Source organism: Cyprinus carpio, chromosome B8, assembly GCF_018340385.1.
Source record: "Cyprinus carpio isolate SPL01 chromosome B8, ASM1834038v1, whole genome shotgun sequence".
Lineage (NCBI taxonomy): Eukaryota > Metazoa > Chordata > Actinopteri > Cypriniformes > Cyprinidae > Cyprinus > Cyprinus carpio.
In genome coordinates, this window is record NC_056604.1 from 20,607,750 (window position 1) to 20,626,162 (window position 18,413).

At 35.4% G+C, this 18,413-nt stretch overlaps 1 protein-coding gene across 1 annotated transcript in view; it reads right to left on the minus strand.

Moving 5' to 3' along the window:
- Positions 1–18,413, minus strand: part of LOC109092015 (solute carrier family 12 member 5-like) — a 50,445-nt gene that overhangs the window by 10,946 nt on the left and 21,086 nt on the right. The window contains exons 2-16 of the mRNA XM_042730083.1: positions 10,726–10,826; positions 10,506–10,637; positions 10,150–10,296; positions 6,667–6,721; positions 6,241–6,371; positions 5,132–5,379; positions 4,830–5,041; positions 4,199–4,366; positions 3,831–3,929; positions 3,533–3,590; positions 3,010–3,184; positions 2,789–2,907; positions 1,533–1,631; positions 1,135–1,254; positions 12–116 (exon numbers count right to left, since the gene is read on the minus strand). Of these exons, the coding sequence (XP_042586017.1) occupies positions 12–116; positions 1,135–1,254; positions 1,533–1,631; positions 2,789–2,907; positions 3,010–3,184; positions 3,533–3,590; positions 3,831–3,929; positions 4,199–4,366; positions 4,830–5,041; positions 5,132–5,379; positions 6,241–6,371; positions 6,667–6,721; positions 10,150–10,296; positions 10,506–10,637; positions 10,726–10,826 (1,969 nt within the window). The remainder of the gene's footprint in view (positions 1–11; positions 117–1,134; positions 1,255–1,532; positions 1,632–2,788; positions 2,908–3,009; positions 3,185–3,532; positions 3,591–3,830; positions 3,930–4,198; positions 4,367–4,829; positions 5,042–5,131; positions 5,380–6,240; positions 6,372–6,666; positions 6,722–10,149; positions 10,297–10,505; positions 10,638–10,725; positions 10,827–18,413) is intronic.

Sequence of the window (18,413 nt, forward strand, 5' to 3'; positions counted from 1 at the left end):
CAGTCACTGACCTCCAGTTTTTAGTGTGAGGAGGACCTTCCTCCAGCCTCATCAGAGCATAGCGGGCGGCACTCAGAGAAATGCCACGAATCCCATCACCCCACTCTTTCTCTGCCCTACAGGGAAGAAATACACATTTAGTAATTCAACTTTCTGTGGATTGGGTGTTTAAACTATGCTCAAGTTATAACTTTTAGATGTTACAAATGTTTAACACAATAATTTGATGATATTACTGTTTAATTCAGCTTTTTGAAGTCTTACCTAACTATTATTTTACATCACTATTTTTAACAAGAAATAAAAAAGAAAGAGTGGTTTATACATTTAACATTAATAGATACTGAAATATGCTGTCAAGCTAATCAAATTGAACTATTGTTTAAAAGATGCTTTGAATTATTATTAAAAGTGACAGTAAAGTTATTTACAATGTGACAAAAGATTTCTATTCATCAATAAAAAATGCAATATGGTTTTCACAAAAATATTAAGCAGCACCACTGTGATAATAATAACTTATTAGAATGGTTTCACTGTCACAATGAAGACTGGAGTGATGATGCTGACAATTCTGTTTTGATATCATAGGAATAAATACAATTTTAAAATATATTAAAATAGAGAACACTTTTTCTTTTAATTGTAATAATATTTCACATTATTAGTGTTTGACTGTATTTTTGATTAACTAAATGCAGCCTGGGTGAGCATGAAAGCAAATAAATAAATAAATAAATAAAATTCATACTGACCCTAAACATTTGATATTTTAATAATTTACTTTAATAATACACTACATTTCTATGATTATATTTCAGGACAGGAAGAGGGACCCTTAAGGTTTCATCACTTTTCACATGCCAAAATTTATATTTACATAAGTGATGATCATTCATCAACAATCTTCCACTAATAATCATCTAAAACTACAGTATATACATTTACAGTGAAAAATTACTCAGCTGCATTTGTCAGGCCTTTAAATAAACCCTTATGAAAAAACCTAATAGCTGTACAGACAATAATGCCTTTTCTGCCAAGAGTGAGATTGATCTAGTTAGTGTGAAACTCATTAGTTTTTTCCTTTTTTCTCCGGTCGTCTCCTCCTGAGGCTCATTTAGGTTTGCTTACCCGCAGAATTCGATGTACTTGTAGATGCAGCTGGCGATTACCATGGCAACGATGGCGTAGTACCAGGAGCAGAGGAACATCAGGGTAAGACACAAGCTCATGCCCAAGAGTGACAGAGCCCTGGAGAGAGATCACAGGCCATCTCATGCTCATCTGTCCAGCTGTGATTTTAGTGCCAGCTGTGTTTATAGTAATGATAGCCACCCCAGATGATCTTAGCGGTGGAAGAAGCACTTATTTATGTGGTGTGATACATCTGTTTGCCTTCATTTTAGGTGAAAGGTTATGAAAGACTTTCAACTTTCTTCCCCTCAAACTAATAATTTTGTAAACAAACACACATTCTGTTCTGTCAGAGACACAAACCTAAGGGAGCAGGTGTTTGTGTGTGTTTGTACCAGTGGTAGAATTTAAAGCGCGGCCTCCAGTTGGGGGTCCTGAGGAGCGTCTGCAGCGCACAGGCCAGATTTACAAACATGTAGCACATCAGGAAGAACCTGTGGGGAAAACAGATAAAAACTAATCTGTATATGTAATAAAGAGATATTCTGCCCCCTGGGAAGTTTTCATGTTTTGTTTTGCAGTCATGAACCACTATACTTATTTATATAATATTCTATGTCAAACCAAAAACACACATGGACAACTTTAATTATAGTTACTAAACACAGATTATTTGTTATTTAGACAGTAGAATTAAATGACAGTACAATTTTTTTCCCATTTAAAAGTAAATGTTTACTTTAAAATAATAATAATATAATTAAATAAAATATTTATTTTTTGATATTATATTTCAAAATTGCAAAATGATATAATATTTCAAAATGCTAATATATTTAAATAAATAATATCTAAATAATATACACAATTTTTAGATAATGTTTTATAATAATTGAAAACGTTTCCAATAATATTAACAAAACTATATTTTTAATTAATTGTTAATTATACTTCAGAAAGAAAATAACATATTTTTAAATAATTTATAATAGTTTTTAAATAATATTTTAAAATAATAATACAATTAAAGATACTTAAGGATAGGCTGGAAGATACTTGGATAAATGAAAGGCCATCGGTGGATTATGGCACTTTAATTAAAGCCTCTTTACTTCACACAAGTGATCTCCATTTAACTACCTTGGCTTTAAAAACCAATGGGCTGCATTAGTGATAATTTATGTGTGTAATATTAAAGGTGTTGAATATTTATGAATTCAATTATTCTGGATTTTATGTTCATAGTTATATAAGACACTTTGTCCAGATCCGTTTGAAATCAAAGACCAGCCAGAAGCAAAAAAAAAAAAAAAAAAAAACACAAATGAAGTCCACTGAGAAAAAACCCCAAACATGAGGGTCCATACTACACAAGTCCATACTTTTATCAGCTGTTCATTTGTAATGCATATCTGCAAAGGTTATAAGGGGGGATGTAGTGTTAGCAAATACAAAATGCTGAATTAATGGCATTTTATTGTGCTATATACCTATAAATAAGTTTAGGAATTATTGAAGAACAGGCTTTTAGAAAAGAGGCTATTCAGCACAGTGAAGACGTTTTATTACAGCAATAGAGTTTACTGGTGTTGTTTTTCTGGGAATCATAAAGAATGAGGTGCACTGTGTATTTTTGGAGAGAGTTACTTACATGGACAGAATGGGAGCGACTGCATCCAGGGAGGCGATGAGGATGCCACTCTCACAGATGCAGGCTGTCAGGAGGAGAGCCCATGTAGGTTCACCGTTAGCTTTGCCATGACCAAACACCTGTCAAATCCAGAATATTATCAAGTTAGTACGAACACTTAGTATGATCAAGTATCGAAGCATCAACAGAGAGATAGTCAGAGAGCAAATGTAGAGATCTACCCTGAGGAAAGGAATGATGCCGTCTCGGGCGATAGCCTGAAGGAGACGGGGCGCTCCTGTCAAACTCTGAAGCCCTGCCCCACAGGTGGAGAAGAACGAACCGAACACAATGACCCAGGGCGAGGGCCATGCCAGGGTGCCAATAACCAAGTTACCGTCGACACCTTCCCCAAATCTGTGTGTTTAAAACAGTGTGTTATTGTGTATATTTTCTATCGTCCTACACCTAAACCTACCCCTCACAGAAAACTTTCTGCTTTTTTAGATTTTCAAACAACTTCATTCTGTATGATTTATAAGCTTGTTTCCTCATGGGGACCAAAAAATGTCCCCCCAAAGTCAAGGATTTTGGATATTGCCACCTTTGTTGGGATATTTTGTCCCCGTAACATAGGGTTTACCAAGACCACACACACACATTTTTTGATAATTATTCAGCTGAGCTGAAAAGTGCCCACTTAATTCTCAATTCATTTGTCTATACTGAATCCAAAGTGAATCCAAAATAGAGCTACAGACTCACTTGTCCCTCAAAACGACTCCGTCCACACAGGCTCCAAACAGAATCACACTAGACATGTCTGCGAGAGCAAAAATTTAGGAGAATGACACAAAGCAGCAAAAAGGCATTCACCCTATTTCAGCTATTTTCCCACAGATGGAAACATCAAGTCTTATGATTATATCACTTTCATTTCCTGGATATCCAAATACACTGTATTCTGTTCATTCCAAGATGTGCAGTTCTGCATTGTGTGAAAGTCACGGGTCATTTATTTGTGCAAAGCTGGAGCAGTTATTGCCTTCGGAGTAAAGGATACAGATGATGGAGGTGGTTGTGATGGCCAGGATGGTACCAATTGGGATGGACTTCTGAGCGTCCTGCAGGTCACCAGAACGGTTTGAACCAGCCATGATACCTGTGACACACACATACTGTATGTATTATATCTAGAAACACTGGCGTTTGTGGGTCAGGTTCTGCCTGGAATTAAGGGATATTATGAGAACAAAAAAAAAAAAGATCTTTTACTGTTTTTACTGAACATAAAAAAGACAAAAAGCATAAGTAAGATTCAAATTAATGTTACCTAAAATGTAAAAAAAGACCTTAATAAACATCATACAGACCAAAACTAGAAATTTTTGTGAATAATTCCTCTACTAGTGCTCAAACTGTTGTACTGACCTGTGACAGAGGGGAAGTAGATGCCAACCAGCAGGGTGAAGAAGCTGGTGATATCAGTCAGGACGTATCGGTTAGTGTTGGTTTCTGGGGCCTCAGGGTCGAGCACTGCTGGTATACCTCGCTTCTCTAAGATTGAATTTTTCTCCATAAAGGTACTGAAGAGGTTTTCTGTAAAGAACAAACAAACAAAAAAAGACAATTTTTTTCTCCCACGTGATTTATATAAAAAAGAAAACCATAAAATAAACAACGAGAGCATTCATTTTGAACACTCTATTCTCACTCAATTTTGAATTTTAAATGATCATATTATTTTCACCAAGATTTAGTAATTTTATTTGAAATGTAATTTATTCCTGTGATGCAAAGCTGAATTTTCAACATCATTACTCCAGTCTTCAGTGTCACACTATCCTTTGCTGCTCAAGAAAATGTTCTTATTTTCACCAGTGTTGAAAACAGTTGCGCTGCTTCATATTTTTGAGGAAATATTTATTTTAGGATTTCATATTGAACAGAAATAATAATAAAAAAAAAACAGTATTTATTTTAAAAAGTAAGCTATTAAAGTATTACTGAAACAGTAAAATATAGTGATGAATATTAAAATGTCAAAGTGAGTGTTTTCAACCTGCCAGGATGCCACTGGTGATTCCAGGGATTCCCTGGATCTGACTAACGTTGTTGCTGGTGAAGTACTCATCGCAGGTGGCGTTCAGGAACTCAGAGTCACAGAAGGCTCTCCAAAGCTTGGTGGTGAGTGTGGCATTGCCTCTCTCAATGGTCTTGGCACAAATGTCAAATCCCTTTGATGCAAGAGTTCGGTTCCCGAGCACACACACCCTATGCAGGATAAGGGCTGTATGATTATAGTCACTCCTGAAATGTATTCTGTACCCTAAAGAGACATTCTGGACACAAAATTCTACTTACGGAAAGTCAGGTGGGTCAAAAGATGTCTTGATGACACCAGCGTAGACAGCGAGAATGGAGAGTATGACGCAGGCGAGGAACACAAGGGCCAACTTGTTGACATACTTCACGCCGACAAAGACGACTAAAGCCATGAAGGAAAGCACAATGGTACCGTACACACGCATGTTATTCAACAGCGCTGCCTCGGCCTCTGCTCCCTCCAGACCCTCCATCTTGAATATGGCAGCAGCTGGCACGATGTAGATCTTGAAAAAAATTCAAGAGAATTTGAAAAGAAAATGAAACAGTCGAGAAGTTTCCAATGGTTAAAGGGATCGTTCACCTGAAAATGAAAACGTTTATGTGTTATCGTTTACAAGCCCTTAATTTGTTCTAAACCTGTATGAATTTCTTTATTCTGCTGAAGACAAATTAAGATATTTTGAAGAATGTTGGTAACTAAATAGTTTTTGGTTCCCTAAGATAGTCAATGGCTACCAGCAACTGTTTGGCTACCAACATTCTTCAAAATATCTTCTTTTGTGTTCAACAGAATAAAGAAATTCGCGTTTGGAATGACAAATGAGTTAAAGGTGAGTAAAAGAAGATAGAATCTTCATCTTGGGGTGAACTATCCCTTTAAAGTTGTGCAAAATGAATGTACAATTACTGTACAAATATCAAAACTGTAAATAATACTTATTCAGAGTATACATTAAAAGTTACTTATTTAAAATAGTATTTTGCAAACGCACATTATTTTGTTGTAAAAATGTAAGAAACAAATGTACTAATTTTCTCATTTTTGTTTAGTTGAACTTGTACTAAACTAACTAAAACTGACATAAAAATGTATACAATTATATAAACAAATAAAAAATTAATAGATAAAAATGGCAAAAACACAACTAAACTAAAATAAAAACATTCAAATGTATATAAAAACTATAAGAAAAAACTAAAATACTAATGAAAACATTCAGTATTTCAATGATACTAAAACAACACTGAAGCTAAATAATGTAATTTATGATTTGCATCATTGCCTGAAAGACTTGTCAGCTAATTTTGAAAAAAAAAGAAAAAATTATAATTATATATATACACAAAAAGCAATGAAAATGTACCAGCAGGATTTCGATGCAGCCCAGGATGTACATGGCTCCTGCAAAAGTGGTGCCTAGATAGAAACATATACCAACAGCCCCTCCAAACTCTGGCCCCAGTGAACGAGAGATCATGTAGTATGAACCTCCAGCTGTAAGTGCACAAACAAATTTACCATTAGGCATATAGTAGCACATAGTAGAGCATTTCACACCATCATCATATTATTCTTTTCTTGAAATGTCCTTTTGACACAAGAGGCACATCTACAGGCTACGGTTATTTCAAATAAACCTAGAGACAGACATGCATCCACACAGTTACAAATGCGGAGCTAAACTCAGCACAGTAGGGAGCTGTACTGTGCACTGTGTAACTGCCCATGAAGAACAACAGGAAGGCCGTCCTCTTGTCGTCTGCACACAAACACGCTGAATTCTGCTCACCTGGCACAACTCCATTGGTGGCAATAGCACTCATTGAGATAGCAGTCAGCATAGTCTGGAAATAGAGTAAATAAAGATCAATACAGAGGGAACAGTGAGTGACAGAGACAAGAGGCCCCCACTAAGTCCTCCAGTGACTCGTGAAAGAAAAATGTATTTATTAGAAAAGAAACCTTGAGTACATTAAGACATTGTGCGGTTGAGGGGAGGTTTACAGCATATAGCTGACACATTGACCTTAAGGGAATGGGGGGATAATAATTTTGTCCCAGGCCCCTTGACTTTAAGTTAAGGCACTGCATAAATACATGAATTCTGTAATTATATTGTAACATTATTGTGTATATTGTAACATTATTGTGTTATTGTGTCTCCCCACTCCCCCGCTGGCCTGAACTCACACTTGCACTAAACAGTCCGGGCCAGGACATGCTTATGTCATGTATGAGATAACGGAGAAAACCATGTTTGCTAATATTCTGCCGAATAATTAATAATAATTAATTTATAATTTATGTCGTGCATTGATTTTCACTTGTAAGTAACAGAAAATTACTAAGATAGCTGACGTTAATTTAATAATTTGCTGCTTTACTCACAAACTACATTTCCTGTTCATCAATAAGGTAAGAACCAGAGCCATTATAAACCTAAATATACTTGACTGAATTAAATTAATTGAAAAGTGTAGTGTAGTAGTAGTAATAGAATATGTTTGAGGTCATAATGATGACAGTAGCTCACACAAAACAGTATCTGTGGCTTTGCAGAATTATTCTGTGAGTGTGTGTGTATTTCCTAAGGTTTGGCAGGGTCAGAAGGGCATGATAGGGGATTTATGGTGGTAGAATCTGAAGGGACAGCATTCAGCTTTTTTATATCAAACAATATTAAAACAGATATGACAGGAGGGGAAAGAGCTCAGAGTGGGACCACACTGCCAGGGGCGGAGCCAGGGGTTGGCCAGGGGTGGCCGTGGCCACCACTGAAAAAAGCTTGGCAACCCCTTTGGTCACCCCACTCAAAACTGCAAAGAAAAGCTACAGCAGCCAAATGAGCTTCAGAGGAACAACTGTGAACTGCGGTCTGATGAGATGTTGTTAGACTATATATCAGTAAAACACACTTTCCTGTCCAATCAGCCGTTTTACTATGCTCACAGTACACACTCTTCAACGGCATGCAAATATGTGGCGCACGCTCTATCACTTCATCATAAATAACCCGCACAAGAAACTATGAGCATACATACCTAGTATGAAATTAACATAAAGGCGATTAAAGCAGCAAACTGTGCATGTATACGCAGCTCACAAGAACATCTCTCAAATGCATACTAAAATATATTCTGCAATCACAATATAGCCTAAGGCACAAGCTGATATGTATTTTTTATTTGTAATTTAATGCACAAATAAATGTGAGCACAGTGCACTTATACTAGAAAATATGAGAAAATGAAACCATTTAAATCCATAAAATAACTCATTTTATATTCTGGCATTTACGTCTACTGTTGACTTCCAGCCTTTTTCACATTTTTATCACTATCTGCATGCCTCATCCATGAGTATGCGATGTTGGAGAGAAAGCATTTGGGAGTTTTGAGAAGCTGAATGAGCAATAAAGCTATAGTGAGCCCCTTTATTAAAATACCTGGAGGTGACAAATAATACAAAAATTGTCATATTCACTCAGTATTACTTGATCTAATTCACAAATATCTCGGTTACAGTTAAGTAGAAATTAATTGCACTTAGTTGTGTTTTAGGCACTAAAACAGTCCAGTACATTATAAGCAAACACATTTTTATATTAAAATAAAGAAGATTTTTGTGCCACCCCAGACTGGTTGTTGGCCCCTCCCTGGCCACCCCTATGAAAACATCTTGGCCCCGCCACTGCACACTGCACATTCACTTACATACTGCTGAAACAAAATACTGCAGCAAATATCCACTAATATGTTACATGAATGCACAGAATGCATGCAAACACACTATAATTTTCATAATGCTGAAAACATGGATCGAATCACGGAATCCAGTCAAAAAGTGGTATAACTTGGAATTTGTCAAATTTTAGATGGAAAAAAAAGAGAAAAAAATAGGGCTGCACTTTTAATCAAATCATTATATGGACTAGTGTATGTGAATATTAAACTGCAAAAAGACTGCTTTTTAAAAATGAACATGTTCTGTTTGTCTCTGTGTAAATGCACGGTGCAGTTTCATCTACTATACACTAGCATGCATGACAGTCATGCTGTTTTTATGCAGTCTCATTACATGAGGATATGAGGACATGAACTTCATTTCCAGAGCTGCTCTTAGGGTCACTTAAACAGCACTTAGACAGCATTTCACCATTTTGTCATATACACACATGAACTTAAACAGAAAGGTCCTAACTACAACAAACCAAATACTAGTTTGGTTTAACTTGAAGGAATTGTGACAAAAATATTTATATTGTAAAGTAGAATGTACTTCTCAAAATAACAATAGTAAAATTATATATATAAATTGTAATGTTTGCACACAATATCACAAATTTTTCTTCCATGTTTTAACTAATTACACCTATGTTATGCAGCACTTTGTTTGCCAATACAGACAAATACAGATGAATTAAAAGACAAAAAACACATTTTCAAATAAATAAATAAATACAAAACATTTCATAGGGCCCTAGTAATCTTAAAAAAAATATTAAGTTGTTAAAGTTTTATTAATTAAATTAATTAGACATGCTTTTTGATTAATAAAACTTAATTAAACCATTAAAATTGAACTAATGAAAATAAAACTGAAAATGCAGAATTTGAAAAAAAAAAAATACATCAGAATTTGGTGAAAATTAAAACAGATTTTATGCGCCCTAAAAAAAATATGTATATACATAACATGCTTTTTATTATAAACAGTTAATCTAATTATTAAAATGCTAAAAAATATATATATATATAAACAACACATAATCTAATAAAAAAAAAGCTAAAAAAAAAATTAATTCCACAGTATCTGGGAAAAATAAAGTGGATTTCATAGGGCCTTATGCACGTCACAAGAATCACCAGCAGCAGAAGCGGCATGTGCTTAACTGACAGCTCTGAAATCAAACACTTCATGTATTTACATTTATGTTCTTGGCTTAAACGCCGTCTGGCACGCTCACAAACCAACTCACCAAAGTGACTTACAACAAAGTGACTGTAGAACTCTAAGCAACCTCCAGTTAAAGGAGCAGAGGGCTAAAAGGAAACCATATGCTCTGGAGAGGGAGTCCCTGGGGCTCTTGCTGCATAATGGTAATAAAGAATTCTGCTCTCCGGGTCTGATTAGACCTTTCTGTTTGTGTAAAATACATTCAGATCTGAAGGATAGTGTGCCTATTTGTAGAGTGTTTGAGCTTGTGTGTCCAACCCAGTGGCATACTGGACCTCCCCATACCTCCAGTAGTGTATGTGTGCTTAAGACTGACCGTGGAGCAGCACATGAAGACAATGGTGAAAGTTCCCAAGACGCCTCCAATGCCCACCAACCAGGTCATCCTGAGGAACAGGATCACCCCCAGGATGTTCTGCATACATGGCAGGTAAACGCCCATGATAGTGCCCATACGTGGAGCCTGTCAATCAACCAATCAATGATCAGGACACCATGGAACATAATGCTCAATTTACAGCATCATTAAAAGGCAATTTTAGCTGCTTGTTAATCAACATACACCTAGTCAATGAGTAGCTACCATCCATCAACATAGAAGAGTAAGGATCATGAAAGAAAGGTCAGTAGTGATTTGGCAGTCTGCAGAGATAATGGAAGAGTTCTTGTTACCTGCACGGTTTTCTTGCGTGCCTCCTCGTTGTTTTCTGCCTCCTCATGCTCTTTACTGCCCTGCGTCAGGTTGGAGTAGTTGGCGAGGCTGCTCAGCAGAGAAGATACCATGGGACTGGTGTCCATCTCCTCCTACACAACACACACATACAAACAAACTGTGTAAACTTACTGCACATTCATTTCTAACTGTTTTAAATCATTAGCAAAACTGGACTACCTCAAACAGGGCCATGTTTTTCCCATCATACTGCTGGCATTTCTCTACGTCACTGGTGCTGCTGTTGATAAAGGGGCTGCTCTCCTTGGATGTCGCATCTCCTGTGAACATACATGAATTGAACATTGTTTATTAGAATCTGAGCTATTTACAATCTATTTACAAAGGAAGTAAGTTTTGGGTTAGCAAGACTATATTTTGAAAGAAATTATTACTTTTATTCAGCAAGGATGCATTCCATTGGCCAAAAGTGACAATAAAGATACAGTTTTTATAAAATTACAAAATATTCCTTTGACCTTTCTGTTCATCAAAAAAATCATAAAAGAGGATAAAAAACAGTTTTCAACATTGATAATAATAATAAATGTTTCTTGAACAGCATATCAGCATTTTAGAATGATTTCTGAAGAATTACACTAAAGAGTGACACTAAAGACTGGAGTAATGATGCTGAAAATTCAGTTTTGCATCACAGGAATAAATTTAAATTTAAAAAGTATTAAAATAAAATAAAGAGCTATTTTAAATTGTAATAATATTTCAAAATATTAATATTTTTACTGTAGCCATGCAGCATTGGTGAACCGAAGAGAACACATAAAAAAAAAAAAAAAACCTTTAAAAAAATCTTACATAACACAAACTTTTGAACTGTAGAGTACATTGGATAACCCCAAAAAATAAAGCAAAACTTCTGTTAATTATTACAATAATTACATGCATTAAATTCATCAAAATCAACACCAAATAAAAACAATAATCCATTTGCAATTTGTCAAACATTGGTCCCACTGATTTGCTTACTTGTAAGATCAACGTTATCGCATTAGCATGCACTTCAGAATGATTTTGTATCATCAGATTTACATCACAAGCATGTTTGGTTCAATATGCTCTGTTTTTGCAAGACAGCTTTGTCTTACAATATTTGCAGATCATCTTTTCACATCTCACACAAACTACAAGTGCTGTGTGCAGTACAATTATAAGTTGTCACTTCTTGTCCATCTAAAAGGAAAGAACAGGAAGGGGATGGATAAATGCAACTGTAAAGAAAAACAGCAGCGCATCAACATGGTGCACTCCTTGTGTGTGTGTGGGTGAGGAATTCCAGGATTCTACATACTCTTCCATAGCAACAACCCGCTTCTGAGCCTATTTTTACACTACCGCTTTCAGTCGCACATCCTTTATCACAGGAACCTTTGATCGCTTGATTCTGAAGCAGTGCAACATAAAACCTCACAAGTTCAGAACGATGCTGTTGTGTCCTATAAATACGTCATGGTTTTTAATTGTGTGTATTTCTAAATTGTATTGTGTATAGTAATTTCTTTAGTATGCTGTCACCTTTCCTGTCTTCTCTAACATAATTATATGTGGGAGCATGCTCATTAAATGGCCAAGGGAATCCTGCCTCTTCGCTTGCCCGGTTTAATCTGATGTATTAGTTTAATTAATCATGCTTCCTGGCAAAGCGTTGTACATTTTAATTTTCACAGCATTTGCCTACTTATTGACCTGCGACCCTATGACCTTTAAACACACAATTCATCACCTTGTAATTTCATCTGTCAGTGCTGAATCAATACGCCACCAAGCCTTGTGCTTCCTACGGTAGTTTAAAAAACAAAGACGCAAAAAATTATGATTTTTTTTTTAAAAAACTTTTAGCTTTTTCAAAACAAGCACAATTGATCTGAATGCTCTGATTGCCTTTGAGGCAAGAAAAATTTATAAAATTCAGCCTTAAACCAAATTGCATAAACGAAAGTGCTACTGCATATGATCAAAAAAACAACAACTTACTTTTAAAGATTTTTAAACAATTTTATTTTAGTAATTATATGTGTAACACAAAGGGCCTATCATACACCCCGCACAATGCGGTGCCAGGTGAGACGCAAGTGGTTTTTGCTAGTTTCAGCCCGACGCAGTTGCAATTTTCACGTCCTGCGCCAGTTTGTTTAAATAGCAAATGCATTTGCACCCATTTGTGTGCTCATGGGCATGTTGGTCTGGAAACAAGGTGTGTTCAGGCGAACTGCTTGCACAATACTATTTTGAGGGAACTGAAATAGACTGCGCCATTGACTAACAAAAACATTGTCTAAAGTCAAAGGTGCAGTAGTTTTTTTGTTATTTAAAGATTGCGCTAGTATAGGCGGGTCCACAGTGTGCGTACACTCTGCTTATCACACACAAAGGGATATATTAAATATAAAAATTAAAGGATTGCAATGTAGGCTACATCAATATAAAAATGCCTACATGTCATAATGGATAGTCATTGCATGTATTCGAATTAGGCTACCTATTGCTCGCGCACGAGCAGCTCCGTTTTATCTCTGGAGATGCGCTTTGTCCTTGCACTTGCAAATTCCGCCGTGTAAATAACAAACCCGCCATGGCACAAGTGCAACTGGCTCTTAAAGGGAATGGGAGATGAGATTCTGATTGGTTTATTGCATGTTATGCCCAAAACACACCCATTACTCATTAAGAAACTAGGGACAACCCTTTTAGACCATGTGCTGGGTGCGCAGAATGTTTTTCCCATCCTTAAAATATCAAAATTGGATTTGGACACGCCCTAAGTGCACCTGCGCCATGCGCTTTAGACCATGCACTTAGATCGTTAAAATAGGGCCCAAAAATCTAATGATTATTTATATATGACTTTATATATGTAATCATTAAGAATCATATTAATTACATTTCATGATATTAACTATGATTATACTGTATCCTCAAGAAATGATTGTGCTAAACATATAATCATATATAAATGTATTTTTACTTAAATTTCTATTTCTACTGACAGCTAAGTTTTTATTTCAAGGTTTACACATGGAACATTATGCAAAATTAGTTGTAAAGAAATATTATATTTTCAGACATTTTCAGGTATTTCATTTAGGCATCCTTGGTCTCACATAGTTTGAAAACTCATGAATCATCCTGGTTTTGCACTTGGTTCCTTCTGTATGTGTTTCTTTTCTCTCTAATCTTAGCAAAAACTCCTACTTCTGGCTCTCTTGACGCACACCATCCCACAACCCCAGCAGACTCACAATGTAATGAGCAATAATGAGAAAACGATTGGTATACAGATTGAGATCCTGCATGCTGTGTGGTGAAATTTATAACAGAAGCATTTGGTTTATTATTACAACCCCAGAAGGGACTTGAAGCATCTCTAGACTTATTATAAGGCATCATACAGACATCAAAGCTTGCTAGATGAGGGGGTCTGCTGATTCTGCCCTGCTGTCCATTTTATGTCTTGTCCCTGCAATGTTGCAGAGGCAAGAGCAGGTAGCTGATGCTTATAGTTTTCTAAGAGCTATTCTTTCCACCACTTTTTCTTCACTGTCTTTGCACTATTAGAAACATACACATACAGTACACACACACACACAGACACACACACATGCGCACACACACCTCAGTCCAGCTCTCTTGGCCTGTTCTATTCGTTATTAGCTATAAACTAATACTGTATGTGATTAAATTATATTTAAGCAATATCATACTAGCAATATAACTGAATCACACCTGAGATGATATTCAGACAAACACGATTATGATACTGCTTTCATACAATGGTTCAACAAATAAGAAGTTAATATTATACAACTTACAATTTATACCAAATATTGCCACCTACTTTGTCTATTTTAGCCAGCATATCCACAGCAAAATCAGTGTCTTGAACATATTGGTTGAGTGAATGATTCAGCTGAAGGAATCAGTGTTTTGAATGAATTGCTTGAATGAATTATTCAGATCACTCTCTCAAAAAGACGTTTGTCGCCATCTACTGGGGTAACAGTTGAAGATTAGCACTGGTCATTTCATTAGCATTTTTATCAGTATTGTTCCATATAATGCCATGTTGTTCTAGGCTGTTTCTACGTGTAATATAAGTCACCTATTTGTAAAAGTACTAGCTAAATGGTAAGATAGTAGTATTAATATGTCAGTGATATTGCTAATAGCTAAGCTTGGTGAAATTATTAGTGCATCAGTCCATACTTATAGCACTTCCCTGTTCTTCATACCAAACACTTGCACATCAACATGTGTGATTAGCATGATGAGTCAGTCAAAGCCTACAGCAGATCAAGGGAAGAAATTCATGGTAACTTTATGCATATTTCATATACACAGCCCATCAAAGACTAACTAAGTAAATGCTAATTAGTGATGAGCAAACTGTGTAGGCTGAGTAGGCTAAAGCAGAACATGAGCATCTTATTTCATGCAGTTTAGCTTAGCAGCTATTGTGAAAAAAAGTACACTTTAGCATAAAATTATGTTTTTATAATTTATAAAAAAGTATATTTAAAAACTGTATTTGCAGATAATATAAATGAAATAGAAGGCGATTATACAATATACTTAAAGTAAGAACAAAACCATGACTTTGATTTTTTTTTAAACACAATTAAGTAAACTTGAAAAGGTGATATAAAATAAAATATAATTTTATAAATAGATTTTATAGTATTGCAAGTGCACATTCAATACAAGCAAGCACACTTCTTTTTCACAAGGAATTAGTTGCTAACTAGTTGTTATTTGCTGCTTTTTACAATGCTAGTAATTAAACTTATGTTTGGCAAAACAGACTGTCTATCATATTTGACTTTGTCTGACTTCCACAGTTGGGGTTGTTGGCTCTTTGTTGAGCTCATATGCTGTTACAATATGGCTCAGAAACATTTTTTAAAATGCTAATGGTCACTGTTGAGTGATAATTGTAACAGTAAAAGTTCATTGTTGTTACATCAGCACATTTAATATGAAAGCATAAAACTAATACAAAACAACAATAAAACCAAGCAATAAAAAGTCAAATCCTCAGTGTATTATAAAAGGCGAAAATACAAAACCCATAAATAAACAGCCATGTTGCTCAGATACATCTGTTAATGTGGGAATGTTCAGTGAAATTAAGACAATACTGCTGCACTCATTCCCTCTAAGCACCTTTGCCTTTCTATAATCCACAGTTTTAAAATCTGCTTTTCAAACCCCATTTCAGCCCATGACATCAAAGTAATCTGCTTTTTCATTTTTAATGTTTTGCCTGCCACTTTTTCTTTCTCTTGCATTTGTGTGGTCACATTTAGTATTTAGTACTTCATAACACATTCAGTACTTCATAACTCTAAATATTTATGGTGTGTTTGATCCATGTGCTGATTCTTATGACAAAGAAGAACACTTAAGCACTTATTGTGGATATACTTATTTTGTATGGGTATACTTATTATCAGACACTTTTTTTTGCAATTAAATAAAAATGTTTACCGTATAAATTTATATTAACTTAGTAGTGCTTTTTGACCCACTTAAGTAGGACTTAATGTAATTTCATAATACTCATATACCTGAATGTCATTTCTATTGAAACTTATTTGTCATGCATATAAATGTTTGTAATTGCACATTTGTTATGATAAAGTTGCAATTTAGCTACATTTCAAATATAATATCTTAAAATGTAATATTGAATCACACACTTTTGTTAATTTATAATCAACTGCTTTACATGTAATTTAGCAGGTTAATCAACATATCAAAATAATTGTACTTCTTTAGAGAATGACTATTAAACAATTTAAAATGTGCTTCTAAGTAAATCTTTTAATTTGACATTATTACCAAAACTACTTTTTAAAAGTGTACTTAAGTGTGTTAAGAAACATCATAAAAGTGTTATATTATAAGGCAGTCTTTTAGAAAAATATTCAGTACATTTATTTTCTTTATCAGAAGGGGAAATACCCAAAATGTGGAGAACACTTAGAATTTTTTAAAATTCTGACAAACCCAAAGTCCAGAAGTGGGCAAAAAGTGGGAAAAAAGAGGGCCTATCTGGAGCATACAGATCAGACCATCAAGCTGCTATGAATCCAGTTTAGATGTCCAGGGATTCAAGCTATTTCGGGTCCAGCCCCTTAAAGGACTTCATGATCTGAGAGCCTATATATTCCCTAAAGCTGAATGTCATCTTTGTCAACTCCTGAATTGAAGCACCTTTATCTAACTGAAAGAGAGAGCAGGTGTTTGAGAAGCCTGCAGAAATGGTTAGCTTGTGTCTCAAGCTCCCTGAGGCTGATTATATCAGGCTGTGCCACTGTGTGGAGCTTCCTCAATTCCCTTCACAACTGATCAGCAGAGATAGCCAGGCTGAGACTGAGGGAGTGGGATGGAGGCTTCAGTGTCCTCACTGCATGAAAGGGTTATGGTGGGCAACTGAAAACCAAATTTGACGAAAACAAGCTTTGCTTTAATGCATGGCTACTGGCCAGTTTGCAGTCGGTGATGGTTTTCATCCCACTTCACACCTCCTTCATGCTGTTCTGACTAAGTTTGCAATCACGCGTGTGCTGTTATCATTTCTCCTCTATCTCAAGTACCATTTTCATGTCTTCCTGTATACTCTTTTTTTTCTTCTTCAGACCACCTTCTTTTGGCTCAGCAGGTTCTTCAGAGATTCATGTTTTGTTGTTGGGGAAAACAACACGGTCCTCACTAAAGCACCTTGGTCTCACTGTATGACTCACAGAACACGTCTTATTTGGTTTACTTCAAGTAAAGCCTCCTTTACTTCTGTTTTGTCCTGGTGGTAAAAGGCACTTGTTAAATGGTCAGTTTGCGTTAGGGAAGAGATGCTGCATCAAGAAGTCCTAGAATTAGTTGGATCTTCTTGTTCTTGTTCGTTCCCTCATAGAAAAGATGATTATAATTGATTATATTTGATCAATGACTAACGATGCTAAAGTCTGCTAAATTGGAACAACTAATTTTGTACTTAATGCACTTTAATTGTACGGAGGAAGTTCTTAGGTCCAACTAAAGATATACTGAAGCATATTTGATTGTGCTAAAGCAGAACTATTGCAAGTATACTTCAGATATCTTCCATTTAAAGACCAATATTATTCAAAAATCATACAATCCTCATGAATGGTGACATTAAAACACATTTTAGGCTTGATTTTAAGAAATGTGCATTGTGCACAAGCAGTACTCCAAATAATGTTTAATTATAATTTTTTACATCAGAAAGTCTTGAGCGATATGTCAATAAATCTGAACTATACTTAGTATGAAATTCTAAATATATCATTTTTTTACTAGGGAAAACACTATTAAAACTTGTTACTACACTGATGAAAACTAAACTAAACTGAAAAGAAAATAGTTACGTTAGTTAGGTTCAGCAAGAGGGGATATGTACATGCTTCGGAATACAGAAAGATGTAAATAATAAATCTTATCCATTTCAGTATTTAAAAAAATGGCTCCCTAGAGGTTCTTTTCATTGCAGCCATTTTAATACATCCTCTATCTTCCATAATGCCAAACTTATCCGGTCTCTTGAGAATAAATCAATTACATTGCATCACTTCTGGGTCATGGCCAAAGACATAACTGATCTTTGTTTACTAAAAGGGATTGTGTTTCAGAAAACTTTTTATTTTGTTTCATAAACAGCACTCCACTCTACTCTTTCCTTATTTTACGCTAGTAGCGTTAAATGATATCCCTTTTTAATCATGATGGCACTCAGTGCAACACAGCTTCCCCTTAGGACAAAGGCCTTTATCTAGTATATACACAGAGAGCCAAACTGCAATTACTGCTTGTCCTGATAACCCAGAATTTAA